At 40.6% G+C, this 18,983-nt stretch overlaps 1 protein-coding gene across 2 annotated transcripts in view; it reads right to left on the bottom strand.

Moving 5' to 3' along the window:
• Positions 1-11,065: 11,065 nt before the first annotated feature.
• The window catches only part of SLC28A3 (solute carrier family 28 member 3), a 57,910-nt gene continuing 49,992 nt past the window's right edge, over positions 11,066-18,983 (bottom strand). The window contains exons 15-18 of one of the 2 annotated variants that reach the window (XM_058695576.1): positions 18,072-18,153; positions 17,028-17,126; positions 16,667-16,787; positions 11,066-15,565 (exon numbers count right to left, since the gene is read on the bottom strand). In XM_058695576.1, the coding sequence (XP_058551559.1) occupies positions 15,439-15,565; positions 16,667-16,787; positions 17,028-17,126; positions 18,072-18,153 (429 nt within the window). In that variant the 3' untranslated portion in view covers positions 11,066-15,438. Of the gene's footprint in view, positions 15,566-16,666; positions 16,788-17,027; positions 17,127-18,071; positions 18,154-18,983 lie in introns of those variants that run through there. The other variant, XR_009251770.1, reaches the window with a different exon arrangement.

Here is an 18,983-nt window from a genome sequence, read left to right as displayed (position 1 = left end):
TTGTTTCTGACCTTAGGGGGAAAGCTCTCAGTTTTTCCCCATTGAGGATGATATTAGTGTTGGGGTTTCATATATGGCTTTTATGATCTCAAGGTATGATGCTTCTTTCTCTAGTTTCTTGAGGGTTTTTATTAAGAAACGATGTTGTATTTTGTCGAATGCTTTCTCTGCATCTATTGAGAGGATCATATGGTTCTTGTCCTTTCTTTTATTGATATGATGAATTATATTGAGTGTTTTGCAGATATTGAACCAGCCCTGCATCCCAGGTATAAATCCCACTTGGTCATGGTGAATAATTTTTTTAATGTATTGTTGGATCCGGTTGGCTAATACCTTGTTGAGGATTTTTGCATCCATGTTCATCAGGGAAATTGGTCTATAGTTCTCCTTTTTAGTGGGGTCTCTGTCTGGTTTTGGAATCCAGGTAATGCTGGCTTCATAGAAAGAGTTTGGAAGTTTTCCTTCCATTTCTATTTTTGGGAACAGCTTCAAGAGAATAGGTGTTAACTCTTCCTTCAATGTTTAGTAGGATTCCCCTGGAAATCCATCTGGACCTGACTCTTGTTTTTTTGGGAGATTTTTGATTACTAATTTGATTTCTTTACTGGTTATGGGTCTGTTCAAATTTTCTATTTCTTCCTGTTTCAGTTTTGGTAGTGTATATGTTTCTAGGTATTTGTCCATTTCTTCCAGATTGCCCATTTCATTGGCATATAATTGCTTATAATGTTCTTTTATTGTTGTTTTTGTTTCTGCTGTGTTGGTTCTGATCTCTCCTCTTTCATTCTTGATTTTATTTATTTGAGTTCTTTCCTTTTTATTTTTGATCAAACTGGCTACTGGTTTATCAATTTTGTTAATTCTTTCACAGAACCAGCTTCTGGTTTCATTGATTTGTTCTATTGTTTTTTTGGTTTTGATAGCATTAATTTCTGCTGTAATCTTTGTTATTTCCTGTCTTCTGCTCTTTTGGGTTTTATTTGCTGTTCTTTTTCCAGCTCCTTAAGGTGTAAGGTTAGGTTGTGTATCTGAGATCTTTCTTCCTTCTTTAGGAAGGCCTGGATTGCTATATACGTTCCTCTTATGACCGCCTTTGCTGCGTCCCAGAAGTTTTGGGTTGTGGTGTTACCATTTTCATTGACTTCCATATACTTTTTAATTTCTTCTTTAACTGCTTGGTTAGTCCATTCATTCTTTAGTAGGATGTTCTTCAGTCTCCAAGTATTTGTTACCTTTCCAATTTTTTTCTTGTGGTTGATTTCAAGTTTCATAGCGTTGTGGTCTGAAAAGATGCATGTTATGGTCTTGATCTTTTTGTACTTGCTGAGGGCTGATTTGTGTCCCAGTATGTGATCTATTCTGGAGAACGTTCCATGTGCACTGGAGAAGAATGTATATTCTGGTGTTTTAGGATGAAATGTTTTGAATATATCTGTTAATTCTATCTGGTCCAGTGTGTCATTCAAAGCCACTGTTTCCTTGTTGATTTTTTGATTAGATGATCTGTCCATTGTTGTAAGTAGAGTGTTGAAGTCCCCTACTATTATGGTATTATTATCAATGAGTTTCTTTATGTATGTGATTCATTGATTTGTATATTTGCATTCTTCCACATTTGGAGCATACATGTTTACAATTGTTAGGTCTTCTTGGTGGATAGACCCCTTAATTATGATATAATGCCCTTCTGCATCCCTTGATACAGTCTTTATTTTATTTTATTTTTTTAATTTTTTTTCAACGTTTTTTATTTATTTTTGGGACAGAGAGAGACAGAGCATGAACGGGGGAGGGGCAGAGAGAGAGGGAGACACAGAATCGGAAACAGGCTCCAGGCTCCGAGCCATCAGCCCAGAGCCTGACACGGGGCTCGAACTCATGGAGCGCGAGATCCGCGAGATCGTGACCTGGCTGAAGTCGGACGCTTAACCGACTGTGCCACCCAGGCGCCCCAATACAGTCTTTATTTTAAATTCTAGATTGTCTGATATAAGTATGGCTAGTCTGGCTTTCTTTTGTTGACCATTAGCATGATAGATGGTTCTCCATCTCCTTACTTTCAATATGAAGGCGTCTTTAGGTCTAAAGTGGGTCTCTTGTAAACAGCAGAAAGATGGATCTTGTTTTCTTATCCATTCTGTTACCCTATGTCTTTTGATTGGAGCATTTAGACCATTGAAATTTAGAGTGAATACTGAAACATATGTATGTATTGCCATTATGTTGCTTGCAGAGTTGGAGTTTCTGGTGGTGTTTCTGGTCCTTTCTAGTCTCTGTTGCTTTTGTTATGTATGTATGTATGTATGTATGTATTTACTTTTTCATTTTTTCTCCCCTCAGAGAGTCCCCCTAAACATTTCTTGCAGGGCTGGTTTAGTGGTCACAAACTCCTTTAATTTTTGTTTGTCTGGGAAACTTTTAATCTCTCCTTCTAGTTTGAATGACAGTCTTGCTGGATAAAGAGTTCTTGGCTGCATATTTTTCTGATTCAGCACATTGAATATATCCTGCCACTCCTTTCCGGCCTGCCAAGTTTCTGTGGATAGATCTGCTGGAAACCTGATCTGTCTTCCCTTGTAAGTTAAGGACTTTTTTTCCCTTGCTGCTTTCATGATTCTTTCCTTGCCTGAATATTTTGTGAATTTGACTATGATATGCCTTGTTGATGGTCAGTTTTTGTTGAAGCTACTGGGATTCCTCTGTGCTTCCTGGATTTTGATGTCTGTATCTTTCCCCAGGTTAGGAAAGTTTTCTGCTATGATTTGCTCACATCACCCTTCTACTCCTTTTTCTCACTCTTCCATTTCTGGGACCCCTATGATTCTGACGTTGTTCTTTTTTAATGAGTCACTGATTTCTCTGATTCTTAAATACGGCTCTTTTGCCTTAGTCTCCCTCTTTTTTTTCTGCTTCATTATTTTCCATAAGTTTGTCCTCTATATCTTGATTGTCTGTTCTGTCTCATCCATCCTTGCCACTGTGGCATCCATTGGAGATTGCAGCTCAGTTATAGCATTTTTTATTTAATCCTGACTAGCTTTTACTTCTTTTATCTCCACAGAAAGGGATTCTAATCTAGTTTTGACTCCAGGTAGTATTCTTATTGTTGTGATTCTAAATTCTGGTTCAGACGTCTTGCTTGTATCTGTGTTGGTTAAGTCTCTGGTTGTTGTTTCTTCCTGCTATTTCTTTTGGGGTGAATTCCTTTATTTAGTCATTTTGAAGGGAGAAAAGGAATTAATGGGGTAAAACAATTAAAATTAAAAAAATTAAAATTAAAAAATTAAAAGCAACACACACATACAAATTAAATAAATGATCCTAATCCTAGGTGTGTTTTGGTCTGGGTGTTGAAAGGGGCTTGATAGATTAGAGAAAAAAGGGGAAAGAAAGAAAAAAAAAAAGGAAATCATTTGAAAATTTGAAAAATGAGTACACTGAAGTAGAATAAAATGAAATGATGGAAGTAAAATAGAATTTGAAAAAATTTACACAAAGGTATAAAATATAGTAGAAAAAATTAAAGATAAATATTTTTAATAAAAATTGAAAATAAAAATTTTTTTCTCTCTCTGTATTCAAGGAAAAGAAAAGAAATGAAAAAGAGAAAAAAAATAAAATTGAATAGATGGACTGGTGAACAGACTGAAATATGATTGAAATTACTTCACTTTCCCCTAGAAGTTAAACTATGAATTGCTTTACAGTCCGTGAACTAAGCAGGTGGAGCGACTTGTGTTCCTGAAAAGCGAGGTTAGCCCAGTTGGGCAGGGCTTAGTGTAACATCTCCTGTCTCCACTAGATGGCACTGCTAGCCTACTGGGGCAGATTGTTGTGGCGCTTGTAGGTGCGTTATGCGCATGCGAGGGAGTGGTGAAAATGGTGTCACCCGGCTACCCAGTCTCTAGCACCAGAACTCTGCTCTCCCTGATCAGCAATCGCGCACCCGTCCTTTTTCCTTGGGTTCTGTACACTCCCCGCCTTTACACAGTCTGTGACCAAGCCCCAGGCAGCACCTCCCTCCTGAGTTTTATCTCAAATGCGGCTGTTTTTCCCGACCCCTCACTTCTGGGGGACTGCGGCTTTGACCTGTTCTGCCCCTCTGTGGGAGGATCTTACTGAGCAATGGCCAGGTGCCGGCCACACCCAGGAACATTGCAGGACCATGCTGCTGCCGATGCCTAGTGATTGTGGCCAGGTGCCAGCCTGCCCCAGAAAAAGTTCACATGACTGTGTGGCAGCAGCGTTTCAGGAATTATGGAAAATCACAACACACATCTGGCACCAGGCTTCACCCTTAAGGACCTTGTTCCAGCACCAGTGAATGTGGGTGTTCTCCCGGGTCCACTGGGGCCTTGCCTTTGGGGGATCCACACATCCTCTACCGGGTGTCCTTTCATCAGGGGAACTGCCTCTCCCCATGTGGCCTGAAGAACCCCGGACTCCACTCTGCTCCTGGGGATTCACCCTTCCGACCAGAACACCGCCAGGTACTGAGCTGCAGCGTTTCAGACTCTGTGCTCCCCCTGTTTATACAGTCTTAATGGAACTTAAACCCTCTCCTTTCTCTTTTCTCCCTTTTTAGTTCAGTCCCTGCGGCTGTTCCACTTTTCCACTTTCTCTCCAGCTACTTTGGGGGGGGGGGTGCCTTTCCCGTATTCTTCCCCTGCTCCGTCTCAGTCCTCTCTCCTCTTGCAAAAACAGCTCCCTGCCCTCCGTGGCTTGTCTCTCCCCCAGTTCACCTCTCTTCACTGAGTACCTGCTGAGTTCTGTGGTTCAGGTTGTGCAGATTGTTGTGTTAATCCTCAGGTCAGTTTTCTAGGTGTGCAGGATAGTTTAGTGTTGATCTGGTTGTATTTCATGGATGGGAGGCACACAAAAAACTTCCATGCTGTTCTGCCATCTTGGCTCCTCCCCCAGAATTTTAAATGTATGTGCAAGTTTCAGCAATTCCATTTCTAGAGATTTCTCCTATGAGTATGCTGTGTTAAGTGACACATGTAGATGCTATTTACTGCAGCTTTTTTTTTCTTGCAAAAGATGGGATACAACATAAATAGAAGACTACTGAATAAATTATAGTATCCATATGATATGTACAAAGAATGAAATCTGTATGTAGTAATTTAGAAAGTGCCCTAGAATATATATTTTTAATTTTTAAAGGATTTTTAAAGTGTATTTATTTATTTTGAGAGAGAGAGAGTGCTTGAGTGGGGTAGGGGCAGAGAGAGACAGAGAGAGATTCCAAGCAGGCTCCACTGTCAGCACAGAGCCTGACGCGAGACTTGATCCCGCGAACTGTGAGATGGTGACCTGAGCTGAAATCAAGAATTGGATGTTCAACCGACTGAGCCACCCAGGTGTCCCCTTAGAATATATTATTAAGTAAGAAAGAGCTAGGTACAGAACAGTGTGCATAGTATGCTGTCATTTGTGAATCACGAGTACAGGGAGTTGACACCTCTCCCAGCAATGGAGAATCCAGGAGGTGCTCTCCTGGGCACCTTGAGTAGATAGAACACACAATTCTGGTCCTGCTTTTGCTGGTGAAATTGCTGGTCCTCCCCTACCTGGGTGAACAGACCTAGATCCTCAGGGACTCATGCAGTGCTCACCCTTCTCCCTCACCATCAGCATGCCTGTGCCCACCTGTAGTGGTGAGAGCCATACTTTTTGATTCTTTGTAGATGAAGACTTGTTCCTCCTGGACGCGGGCCTAAAGATTGTTGGGAGTTAGCGTTCACACTTACTTTTGTTTTATTCATACTCGATTAGTCTGTGTTGGCATTTATAGAAGCCCACTGAAGAAATAGAGAAATGGCTTTCAGTTCCACATTTGGAACTGGAAAATTCATCTTTAATCAGATAAAGATAAGCTGGTATGTCATACACCAAGGGTTTTTACAAAGTGGGTACCAGTGATCAGTGTATGAAATCCCGACAAGCCCAGGCTTGCTTTCATGTTTCAACTACCTTCTCGATTGCTAGCATAATCTGAGATTTTGATTACAGGTAGACTAGCTTTGTATGGAAAATATGTTGTCCAATCAAAGATTGATCATTTGGCCTTGCCTTGAGGCTTAGCAGAAGATGAGAAGCATTCTTTTGGGAGATAAGTCTCTATGTGTCTGTAGCATTTCTGTATGTCTTGAGACGCAGTCACTGTGAATTTGTGCCAAGATTTGACTACAAGAATGTTCATTGCAAATGTGTTACTAATCATGAAACATGGGCAACATCCACTATGGCCAATCATTGGAGATAGATTAAATTATGGTACAGTCATATAATGGAATGCCTTGCAGCTATTTAAAAATGACGAGGTAGAAGAAAAGTTAACAACATTCAAAAGTGTTCATGATATATTAAGGGGAGAAAAGCTGTCCTCAAAATAAATCACAATAGTGATCTCATTTCAAAAGTATTACACACACACACACACATGCGCACGTGCGCGCGCACACACACACACACACACACACACACAGAATGTCTATACACCACGGATTATTAGCACTTGTTATATTTTTGTGATATGGGTAAAGTTTTTATTTTTTCTTGAGATTATGAATATTTTTCTAAAACAAATATGATTGCTTTTGCAATAAAGCATCTAATAAAAGATGTTTTGAGAATGAATAGATGCAAAAATGTCTGTGAATGCTTTTTCTGGTTCAGCTGCAGTGTCTGATGCAGGAACCCACCTCCAGAATCTGAATCTCTTTTTGTCCTTCCAGGCCCTTGTGGGTACTGGCCAGTTGCTGGGGAAACTCTCTGGATCTCTGCCCTGTTCCTTGCTATTGATGTCTGGAAAATGTCTGTGCCATCCACCTGAGCAGAGACACTTGTAAAAACTTCTAACCTGAATATATCCACCCACCCCCACCTCAAGCATATTCCTGGTATTCCTGTTAAGTGGGAGGAGAAAACATTTAAGAAATTTATTTCATTTTCAGGTCATCTAGATGGCAAGCCCCCTGCCAATTTCAGGTGGAATTCGATTGAATTCTTTCTGAAATCTCCAGTAGCTTTTGAGAAAGAACTTTCTTGAGTGTCCAGCTGCAGCTTCCTGGGAGCACATGGTGCCTGTTTGAGAACCTTGGAGTCCGTTGCTATGGAAACAATAATCAAGTCAGATTGCCACAGGAGGACCTCTCCTGAGTCCCCAAGAACATATTGTTTCCTTCCGTTTGGTTCTGTTTGGTCCAAGTAGACACAGAAACCTTCACTTTCTGGATAACCTGTTTCCATGGCCAGGCATTGATGAATGGACGGTCAAAGAGAGCAAATCATTCTTAACTCTTTGTGGTGTCCTTCTCAGAAAGGTCAGATTGTATTTTGATGGGTGAATTCTAATGAGAAATAGAGTCTTTGTTTTGCACAAGTGCTTTAAGAGCTCGCCAACCTTTCCCATCAATGGGATTAAATTTATTATAGCTCCTAAGTAACAAATATGTCAGCTGATGGATGCTTCTGTAACTTGCAAGCTGCTGGAGCCAGAATCTGCTATGGTATGATCAGAGTTCACCTTGCATGCTCATCAGGCTTTCCTACCGTACTTTCAAGATATGAGGTATTTTTACAGTTCATATATATACCCACATATATACATATACATATACTTTTTTTTATTTATTAAAAAAATTTTAAGTTTATTTTTGAGAGAACCAGGGAAAGATAGATAGATAGAGAGAGAGAGAGAGAGCCCAGGCAGGGGAGGGGCAGATAGAGTGAGAGAGGGAGAATCCCAGGCCGGCTGTGGGCTGTCAGTGCAGAACCCCACATGGGGCTTGAACTCGCAAACTATAAGATCATGACTTGAGCTGAAATCAAGAGTCAGATGCTTAACCGAGTGAGCCCCTCATTTGTATTTTTAATTCATATTCCAGCACTATAGTTCTATGAGGTCAAATGCTAATGTAAATTTTACTTTTATTTGAGACTTAGAAAAGCCGAGTGAATTTTTTCAAAATGCAGCACGGTGAAAGTACCATTATGTAGCGTAGCCTCAAGCAAACCAACACTTTCTTCAGCCAAGAAGTCACTCTTGGTGCTCTAGCTTCCCTGTTATTCCCTTCCGAAGCTCCATCATCACTGATCTTCCAGTCTGTGACCTGAAGCCAACCATCTTGAAAATCCCCGTGAAGAACAACATATAAATAAAAAGACTCAGCAAGATTATGAGGGAGAGAAAGGGCGATAAGGAGCAAACCAACCCCCATGTGGCTAAACAATGCCTTCTTCACATTCCAATTTATATTTCCTAAGCTTAAAGTCTTTTGAAACACCTAAGAATGTGTGGCAAATGGAAGATTTTTTTTTTCCAAAAATGTGTATTCTGCAAAAACTGAAAACAACCTAAATGTCCATCAGGAGCAGAATGGACAGATAATAGTGGTACATTCATACGATGTAATGACAACAATAAAAGAGTGGCCCACTAGATAAAGCTAAAATACCTTATGCTGAAGCGAGAGACAAGCAGGCATTTGCTGTGTGATTCCATTTATATGAAGTTCCATCTGAGCTGTTTATCTGAACCAATCTTGGGAGGGGGAAAAGAAAATCTGGCTTTTCTGGGAGGGGCGGGTAGATTCCCAGGGAACTTTCTGAAATCATGGAAACATGCTCCATCTTGATTGGGATGATAGCCACACGGGTGCATCCGTTTGTCAAAACTCATCAAACTGTACACTTAGAATCTGTGCATTTACCATATATATATTATACTTCAATGACGAAAAGGAGTGTATTTTATAGCCTTTCTCAGGGAGGCATTCTTCTAAGTGCTTTACATGACTTAACTCATTTACTTGTCATAAAAAATATGGGGGAGGAGATAGGTTGATTTTGATTTTACAGATGGGGAAAATGAGGCATAGAGAGGTCATTGGAATTTCTAAGGTAATGGAACAAGTGTCCAGGGCCAGGGTTTGAACCCTGGCAGTTCAGCTCCAGAGGTGGATTCTTAGCTGCTGAAACATACTCCCTCCCACCCCTGTCAGCAGCACCAACTGGCTTGTTGTTTTCCATTTTCTATAAGAGCTTTTCCAAATCCAATAGCAGAACAGTTGCTCATTTAAGCACAAGGAATCTGGCTGTTTAAAATACACCTATTTATATTGGGGATTAGGATTTTTTAAAATTTGCTAAAAATTTTTGTTTTTTGAAGCGGGGATTAGGATGCTTTTAACGATTCCATTTAGCTTCAACATAGGAAACATTAGTAAATAGTAGACTGGCCTTGCAGGTTATCAGGAAGGCCAGGCTCCTGAACTTGGCTTGCTAATCATCGTACCATACAGTGTTACAAGACAAGCAAACAAGACATACCTGATGTTGCCAACAGATGGAATATGAAAGTGATTCAGGCATTGAGCTTGAAAGAAGACTTATCCAGTTTAGTTTGTTATAACTTACGGTAGTTTATCATAAACAGAAAAATTAGCCATGACACCAAAGTGTTAACTGTGGATAACTATGGGGACTACATAGAGGTTGGAAGAAAGTTTCCAATCTCTCAGTTATACACTTGCATACCATTTGCAATTTTTATCACGAGTATGAATTTTTGATGAGATTTTTAAAAGTTTTTAAAAGTGATCCAATTAACTGTTCCTGCTTATGTGAAAGTCAGCCATTTGGCTGACCTTTGTCATTGTTTATTCAATGCATGAGAAGATATTTATTGAATGTCTGCTAGATGCTAGGTGCTAGGTATTGGAGATACACATAGGAATTGATAGTCTAGTGGACAGACAGACATATGGGCAAACAATTATGGGATGAGGTGGATAGTCTGCAGTTGAAGGGACTTAGATTAGACCAAGGAATACTGCCCCCAACTCTCCTCTTAGCCATTATAATCTACGGGTTTGGTGACTCTAATGTGACTGGGGTAGGGGGTGGCTAGAGGAGATGGAAACATTTCTGAATGACTTAGGATTCTACAATCCTCTTATTTTATGGCAATTACTGGAAGCATGCCCAGCACATGGAAGATGTAGGGCTGATCCTGCATATTAACATAGCTTGCAAGTCATAGGTTTTTCCCTAATCTTGGTTTCTCATGGTAAAGTGGCTGGTTGTCCATTGCCAGAGGACTATATTAAGAGGTTATCATTTAAATGCTTTTCTCTCTTCTGTGATTACAGGCTGTATCCCCACTATTAGAAACTTATCCTTCCATTTTGCAAAAGGCATAATGTGTAAAAGGGGATGGCTTGGTGCAGATTCATTGTTTATTTTCTAGAGTCCCTTGAAATGAAAATGCCAAGTAGTCCACTAATGACTGAGGTTGAAATTAATCACTCTACATCCAGAGGTCAATCACAGTGCCTTGTAGTATAAAAGGAAACATAATTATCATAAGCTTATGCTGTTTTAAGGTCCAGAAAAAGAAGGGCTAAGTGTATACTTTCCTTCCTGCCTGACCTTAAAACATTTTTCAAAATTAAGTAACAGGTTGTAAAAAAGTAGCTTTTCTCAGGACCATATGGTTCATTAGCACCATATGGTGCACCTGTTCCAGACATTTCTTAAGTCCTGTGCTCCTGCCTATTTAAAATGTGAATGATTGCCTCCCCTTCCCGGCCTCCAGTACACTTAGGGTAGTTCCTGGCACACTGTGTCCGTCAATACCTCCTTTACAAGCAGGGCTGATTTGGGAATTGTTCTGTAATTGGAAGTCAGTCTCACTGGGCAAGTGTACACTTTAAGCCCTTCACAGTGGCCTAACAACCTCATGAAACTACAGAAATATAAAGCAATGAGTTGGGAGCATTTGCAAAATGAATGCATGTTAGTAATCTGGGTAGTTACGGAGACCTTCTCACTCAGACTTCACTGCTTGGGTATACTGATTTTACCAATGGAATATAAAAAAAATCAAAGAAAATTCTCCATACCCCATGGCTACAATTTATTCTTTGCTGGGACTGTAAGGCCTCCGCAGGCCCAGAGAATTTGTTTGGAACCATAGTTTCTGGATTGGTGAGAGAAATGCCATTTCTGGTTCCCTCTCCTTTTGCAAACCGACGGAAAATGAGAATAAGCAGCAGAAAAGCAAACTTTCATTTTCATTAAAAGTAGGAAATACTCATAGCTGGACCCACAATACTGTGTTTAAAAAAGGGCTTTCAGGGGCGCCTGGATGGCTCAGTTGGTTAAGTGTCCAGCTTTGGCTTAGGTCATGATCTCACCGCTCATGAGTTCAAGCCCCACATAGGGCTTTGTGCTGACAGCTCAGGGCCTGGAGCCTGCTTTGGATTCTGTCTCCCTCTCTCTCTGCCCCTCCCCCACTTGCTCTCTCTCTCTCTCTCTCTCTCTCTCTCTGTCTCTCTCTCCTCAAATCTAAATAAAAACATTTGAAAAAAAGGGCTTTCAGATTAGTGAAAGCTGTATTGGTGTCAAGATAGACACAGAGAGAAGTCTGGGGACTTCAAATTTCATGGGCAGACTAGACAGAGTGTAGAATTCTTCAAAATAGATGTCACAGCCTTGTCTTGAAAGAAGCTCGGGGTGCATAGATTCACAGCAACATGCTGTCAGCATTGAGTGACCTCAGACAACAATTGAATGAACATATAGGAAGCATACAGATGTCCCAACTTTGCCATCTTAGAGGACTATGGGTAGGTTAGTGTAGGACAAACCAGGAGGAACAAACAGCCCTCTAACTTTTATGTTTGCCAAAGAAGAGTGGAGACATCACCATGTACCAAAAATTCCATGAAGTGGTTTCACTGGGAGGAGGGAAACTTTCAACCAGTCCCGAGCCATTCAACATGGACAGGGGATTGATAAGGTTTCTGGATGCAACAAGTCCAAAGTGGTCACCAACTCGTTCGTCTGGTCCATACCCTTATTATTCTTTCTCATATGACTCAGGAATAATATGCCCTCCTCAGTTCAAGGATGGAAAGTATTAAAAAAGAAATCCGCATGAGATTTATGTGAACATGTAGCATTTGACAAGAAATATCACACCTACACACAGAGGTAGATGAATAAAACACATTGGAAAGATTATATCACAAAGCAGGTAAAAGTCAAGACAACATATTTCTCCAAGAAGCAATCTGGCAACATATACTAACACCAAATATATGTGGCACTTTAGTGGACCTAGAAAACCATCTTATAGAATTGCACTGTCTAATATGGTAGCTACTAATAATTGAATTGTGGAACTATTTCATATGTGGAACTGAGGAACTAAAATTTTACTTTAACAACTGATACTCATTTCAGTTATTGGAAAGTTTTTGAGTGTGTTTGGAACAATTTGGGTGTATGCATTTCCTTTTCAACTGTAAATTTTATGGAATCTAAATACAGACCGAGTATTGCCAATGAAAATATAGTGTCTTAGTGTATGCTCTAGGTATAAAATATATACTAGATTTTAAAGGCTTAGTTCAATAAAAAGAACATAAAATAATTCATTAAAATGATAATATCATGGATATATTGGGTCAAATACATTATTAAAATTAATCTTACCAGTTTCTTTGTACATTTTTAAAGTGGTCACTAGAAAATTTTATATCACATGTGACTTCCATTATACTTCTGTCAGATAACACTGCTATAGAATAAAATCACTAATATGCAAAGTAAGTGGGCAGATACGATTCAAAGTAGTCCTCAAACAAAATCAAACCCCCAAAGTGGATCCTTGTCCTGAACGGAGTGGTTAATGCAGATACATAATATGTCAAAGAGTATTATGATGCCTTTGAAAAAAATTATTAAAGTTTTGCCAGTGGACTTGAATTCACAAAATATTATAGAAGAAAAGTAAACTATAGAGAAATGTGAGTAGCTCCAGTATGGTAAAATCCTCAATGATAGATATGTTTATAAAATATGACCCGAACGTGAAAGGAAAGTACAGAAAGCTATATATCAGGTTATCTAACTAGGGTTACCCATGTGTGGTAGGCCAGAGACAGGGAAGAGGAGGGAAGGAGAAAGAAAATAAGATATTTAACTCTCTCTCTCTCTCTCACAGACACACCAAACACACACACACACACACACACACACACACACACACACACACGTGGGAAGGGAAGGCTAGAGCTAGAACTATATATAATAACTTGGTAGGAATGTCCAAAGTATATTGCCAAGTGAAAAGAAGTTGAAGGTGATATGTAAGTAGACTCATTCTAGCTATGTAGAAGCAACAACTCCTCAACACTCTTATGTGTGTTTGAAGAAAGGTCTGTGTGTGTTTGTCCCTTTTTATTACAAATGGATATTACATTCTGCACTTGAAAAAAGAAGACTTGAAAAAACAGGACAGTGAGGATTAAGTTTTCCTTGAAATAAAAAAGTGTGGAGAAGAGCCATCAACATCCAAAGAACGATAATGGCAACAGGCGGACTTTGCAAATTAGTTGGCCAGAGAGGCACGCTAGAAACAACAAATCTCTTTGAGAAGGAATAAGAAGAGAGTGTCAGGAATAAAACAACATAGGAAAATACAAAGAATTAAAATGAGGAAAAAAAGAGTTAGAAAAACAATAGTCATAGTAGACCAGAGAGAACCAACATATGAATAACTGGCACCCTTGACATACTACATCACGGGCTTTTATGAAGGGTGACACAAAAAACACAGAGAGCAGAGGGAAAAGTCATGCAAATATGTTTTCCTAAAATAAAGTCTAAATTTTGCAAGGGCACATGAGTTCCAAGAATAATTTGATACAAATGATCAATAGTTAGAAATATCCTAGTATATTATACTTAAGATAAAGAGTCTTTTCAGGGCACCTGGGTGGTTCAGTAGGTTAAGTGCCTGACTTTCTCTCAGGTCTTGGAGCCTGGAGCCTGCTTCGGATTCTGTGTCTCCTTCTCTCTCTGTCCCCTGCCCCCCCTCACACTCTCTCTCTTTCTCTGTCAAAAATAAATAAACATTAAAAAAAATTTAAGAATCCTTTGGGTATTTAATTTCATCCTTTACCACCACCGCCACACACACACACACACACACACACACACACACACCCCAAGATATTTACATATATATTTCAAAAAATTGTGCATGAACAAGAAAGAAAGCATAAATAAAATAAATTACTTCAGGTATTCCCAAACCTTTTCCCGCATTTTTTCTTACTTGTGAATCACCTTTTGGCTCAGTCATTGGTATTTGTGTTTCCTCACACAATGTGGTCTTTGAGCTATTAAGAGAATTGGCAATGAGCATTTCATTAAAGAGCACCCTGCCATTGACTCTGGATTCTTCTTCTGACACATCAAATCTCAGAACCCATTAAGGTTCTTCTTTGATACTCAGTAAGCGACTTTGATGCGGATTCTTTCCTGGTTAATGGAAGTATTGGTGGAAGGGTTTCAATAACCAGGAATTATTCCTCTTCTCAAATGGTCCTTAAGTGGCCTTTTGAATGAAAAGTAGTGCCATTTTCCAGTGTTGTCACCAGTAACATAACCAAATTTATGCATGAGTAGGCTTTCAGTTACACTCTATAACATGTTGACACATTGAAGGGAGACATGGAAATCATGCATCCACATAGTATATCATGTTGTTTCTTCAAAATACTCACTATCCCTCCGGAGGACAGGATAATTCATCCATAACCATTGACATTGTGCTTGTCATATGATTAACTTCAGGTAATGGAAGGTAGTAGAAGTGAAGGGTTCTCCCTAGCAGAAAATTTAAGGGCCACCTTTCCCCCCTGTCCCAGTATACCCCACATAGTGGCTGCTCCTTTAGCCTGTGTTCTGGAAGTGAAGACAACATGAAATACAGCCCAAATCGACCCTCCATAAGCATATGGTGTGAGGGGAAAAATAAACTTGTAAGTCACCACGGTTTTTGGCTTATTTGTTATTACACCATAGTTTGGGGGTAAGCTGACTGGTCTAACTAAGCACATGGGATTTAAAACCTGGTTTTAGAATGGTCTAAATGTAATCCTGGTGCACTCTTGATTTCTGTAGGACCTCCCCAGGGCAGGCAATGACTGGGTGATAAACGATTCTCCATGTGAGATTCAAGGTCCAGGTGAATGCAGTGACCTCTCCTGAGATGTTTGAGAAGTGAGCCACTCTGGGTGTGGCTGAGCCATAGTCCCGTTGTCATGAGCAACCATTTATATCTGTATTCTGGTCAAACTATCATAAAAGTCTAGGGTCAGAAAACATCTCTGGGACTGGAGACACATCTTGAGATATCATAGTGGTTGTCAGTGGGGAAGGGTCTGGGGAAGGGAGGGCCGGAGAGGGGGATGATGCTGGAGATCTGCAGTGTTCATTCCTGTTTTTCTTCTTTCCAATGAAAGCTGATTCCATGATGGGACTTTCCATCTGTGAAGAACAGTTTTTCTTTTCCTCCCCAAAGTAGAAAATTCAGCAACTGTACCTAGAGTTCTGTTGGAGAAGTAGCTGAACTCAAAATGCATTAGGGATCCAACTGCAGTTCAGTGTTGGTGGAGTCAGCAATATGCAGCAGCCCCTTAAAGAAGTCAAGGTGTGGTTTCCTCCTGGGATGACGTCACCAGGACCATTGACAATAGTGCTGGTGGAAAGTGGAATAAAACAGTTAGTTGAGTCTTTGAAGACAGAGACAGTAGATGAGCAGAAGATGACACATTAAAAGTAGCAAAGGGCAGGAAGCTGATTTCTTCCCTCACATTCAGGTTAGGGTGGATTAAGGACAGAGGCACCAGAGAATTAGTTTTTGACTCTGAAATCCTGTTTGGACTCAAGGATTCCCCCTCTGTCTTCCAGAATAAACAAAGAATCAATCCTCATAAAACACCTGCACCTTAAGAAGGGCACCTAGGGTAGGGATATTGATTTTGCAGATAGAAACTATAGAGGGTGAGAGTGGCCAGTAAGGGTCACTGGTGGTCCGTCATGCACTGTAGCCCAACATCATCACTGTCACCATGTCGTCAGGACAGCCTGCACGGCTTGATCCCCTTGAAAGAGAGGCAGTGCCAGCTAGCTAGTCAAGGGCATGGGCTCTGTGGGCAGAAAAACCTAAATTTTGTATCTTTTTTTTTTTTTCAACGTTTTTTTTTTTGTTTTGTTTTTGTTTTTTTTTAATTTATTTTTGGGACAGAGAGAGACAGAGCATGAACAGGGGAGGGGCAGAGAGAGAGAGGGAGACACAGAATCGGAAACAGGCTCCAGGCTCCGAGCCATCAGCCCAGAGCCTGACGCGGGGCTCGAACTCACGGACCGCGAGATCGTGACCTGGCTGAAGTCGGACACTTAACCGACTGCGCCACCCAGGCGCCCCTAAATTTTGTATCTTGATTGTGCTTACATTCATTTTGCTTGGGAAAGTGGTAGAGCCTTCTCCAGCCCCAATTTTATCAAACACTAAAAAGAGCAATAGTTCCTAACTTATGCTGTGGTTTCAAGGTTTAAGTGAGAGAATTCATACAAAGTGCCTATCGCAAAGCTGGGGCATAAGAAATGCTTGCGCAGCACTAGCTAGTATTATAGATCCTAGTCTTAGCTGAGAAATGTCAAAATGAAAGGTGGTTTAGAATTGCTGCAGAAGTTCTCATTTTTAAACAGTTATAAAGTTATAAAAAGAAGTGGGTTGCATCTTTAGGCCTAATATGTCTATTAATAATGGCAGAAGTTATAACCAAGAATACACTACCTGTTCAATAGACTTTGACAACAAGATACCACCTCAGTGGTGTTTGCAGGCAAACTGGAATTGAAGGCATTCTCCAAAATGAGATGGCAGTTGATGTCTACTGGGGTGCTGGAGAGCATCCCTGGAAGTGGAAAAGTGCCATTTATTTTATTAATTAATGTTACCGAGCCTTCCTTCTGTTCTTAGCTTCTCCACCATGCTCTGCACATTTCACTTGGCAATATGCTCAACAGCAGCTCTGCCTCTCAGCTTTCTGCGGTGGCATATGCTACACATTTGGGTTGGAGGCATGCCCCCCCCCACCAAAAGCTGCCATTCTGTGGATTTGGGGAGATAGGACACAGAGGACGGCAGGCGGTACCTGCAATGCAGGCTGTCATGAAGCAGGCGACGGTCCCAGCGATCAGAGCTCTCACTGCCCCTGAGGCGATATCATGCTTTCTGGAAGGAGCCATGGATGCTGGGGAACATGAAAATATGAGATTAATGTTGAGATCGTTAATTAGAATTCCAAATTCCCAGACTCTGAGAACTGTTCTGAGGCTAGGCATGTCAGGTCAGTGACTTTTCTTTTTTTCCAAGTTAGCTGGGAAAATCAAGATTCAAGAGCTTAGTGATGAATTAGCTGCATGTCCAGAGAAGTTCTCTGACATGGGAGGAAGGGAAGAAACTTGTTCATACCAGAAGGCCCAGAGGCTTCCATTTTCTTTTTTTTTTTTTTAAGTTTACTTATTTATTTTTGAGAGAGAGACAGAGAGAGGAAGGGGGATGCAGAGAGAGAAGGAGGGAGAGAATCCCAACCAGTCTCTGGGCTGTCAGTGCAGAGCCCTACGCAGGCCTCAAACTCACAAACCGTGAGATCATGACCTGAGCCGAAATCAAGAGTTGGACACTCAACTAACTGAGCCACCCAGGCACCCCAGACTCTTCCATTTTCTACAGAGGAAACAAGTCCTAAGTTTTATCCTAAATTTCACCACAGTATATATGGCATGCAAGGCCAAACAAATTTCAAGGAAAGATCCAAAGATCTGCAACTCATCGTCACCATCTACTTCTGTGCAGACATCACTAACTATTCACAGCATTTTCCCACTTTCATTGGGCCTCAGAATCCTTCCTCACCTGGCCGTTAGAAATCTACTGCAATTGGCATGCAAAGTGGAACCTATCTCACCCCTGGGTGGAGAAGAACTTGTACATTTGGACAAATTCTTCCTGAGGTTGGCTTGGATATACATGGGAAAACTATATTGCAGAGCAGGGATAAAAAATGGACCCCAAAGGATTTATTCCTGTCCCAGGGCCTTTTTTCCCCCTGACACAAATAATGTTACAGAACAAGATGGATATTGAAAGTATGTTTATGTTACATACATTGTTGAAGTATATTCTTTTCACTTACTGAGTCCGCCGATCACTATTCCTAGGGAACCGAAATTAGCAAAGCCACAGAGAGCATAAGTGGCAATTGTCTCAGAACGAATCTGTAAATAAGCATAAACATATAGGTGTATACATGGTGTGACCCAGCTTAGTAAATCTGATATCCTAACTAGGCTTCCTTTTCTGACTATGAAATCAATATTGGCGAGTAAATGTGCAGTGCGTGATGTCAAACACCTGTTGGTTTGTAGACTCTTTTTTTCCATTTCCCCTTGAATTTTGAGAGAGAGAAAGGGGCTGTGTGGATTCGGAAACTCTCTATAAAGGAGTTGGAATTGGTAGTCTTGGCCTCTACAAATGCTACTTTCTGCCCAATGATAACTTTTTTTAAAGTTTATTTAGTTTGAGAGAGAGAGAGAGAGAGAGAGCAAGAGAGCACAGAAGGGTCAGAGAAAGAGAGAGAGGATCTCAAGCAGGCCGCGCACTATCAGCATGGAGCCCAATGGAGGGCTAGAACTGGTGAAATGTGAGATCATGACTTGAGCCGAAGTCGGAAGCTTAAGTGACTGAGCCATCAAGGTGTCCCTGATGAAAACTTCTAATGTTCAGTATGACCTGGCCACCTGCTATAATGTGCCAGGCACAGTGCTAGCTACTGAAGATATAAAATTGGTCCCAGAAAATACTCACATTACATTTGTGAGACAAAGGACTTACTTAGAATGTATAAAGAGCTGTTATTATTTATTTATTTATTTTGAGAGAGAGAGAGAGAGAGAGAATTCCAAGCAGGCTCTGTCCTGTCAGCACAGAGTCCAATATGGGGCTTGAACTCATGAACCTTGAGATCGTGACCTGAGCCAAGATCCAGAGTTGGACATTCAACCAGCTGAGCCACCCTGGTACCCCAAGCTGTTATAATTTAATGAGA

This window comes from Neofelis nebulosa, chromosome 12, assembly GCF_028018385.1.
Source record: "Neofelis nebulosa isolate mNeoNeb1 chromosome 12, mNeoNeb1.pri, whole genome shotgun sequence".
Classification (NCBI taxonomy): domain Eukaryota; kingdom Metazoa; phylum Chordata; class Mammalia; order Carnivora; family Felidae; genus Neofelis; species Neofelis nebulosa.
Note: the sequence above shows the minus strand (reverse complement) of the source record. Positions and strands in the feature narration are given on the sequence as shown.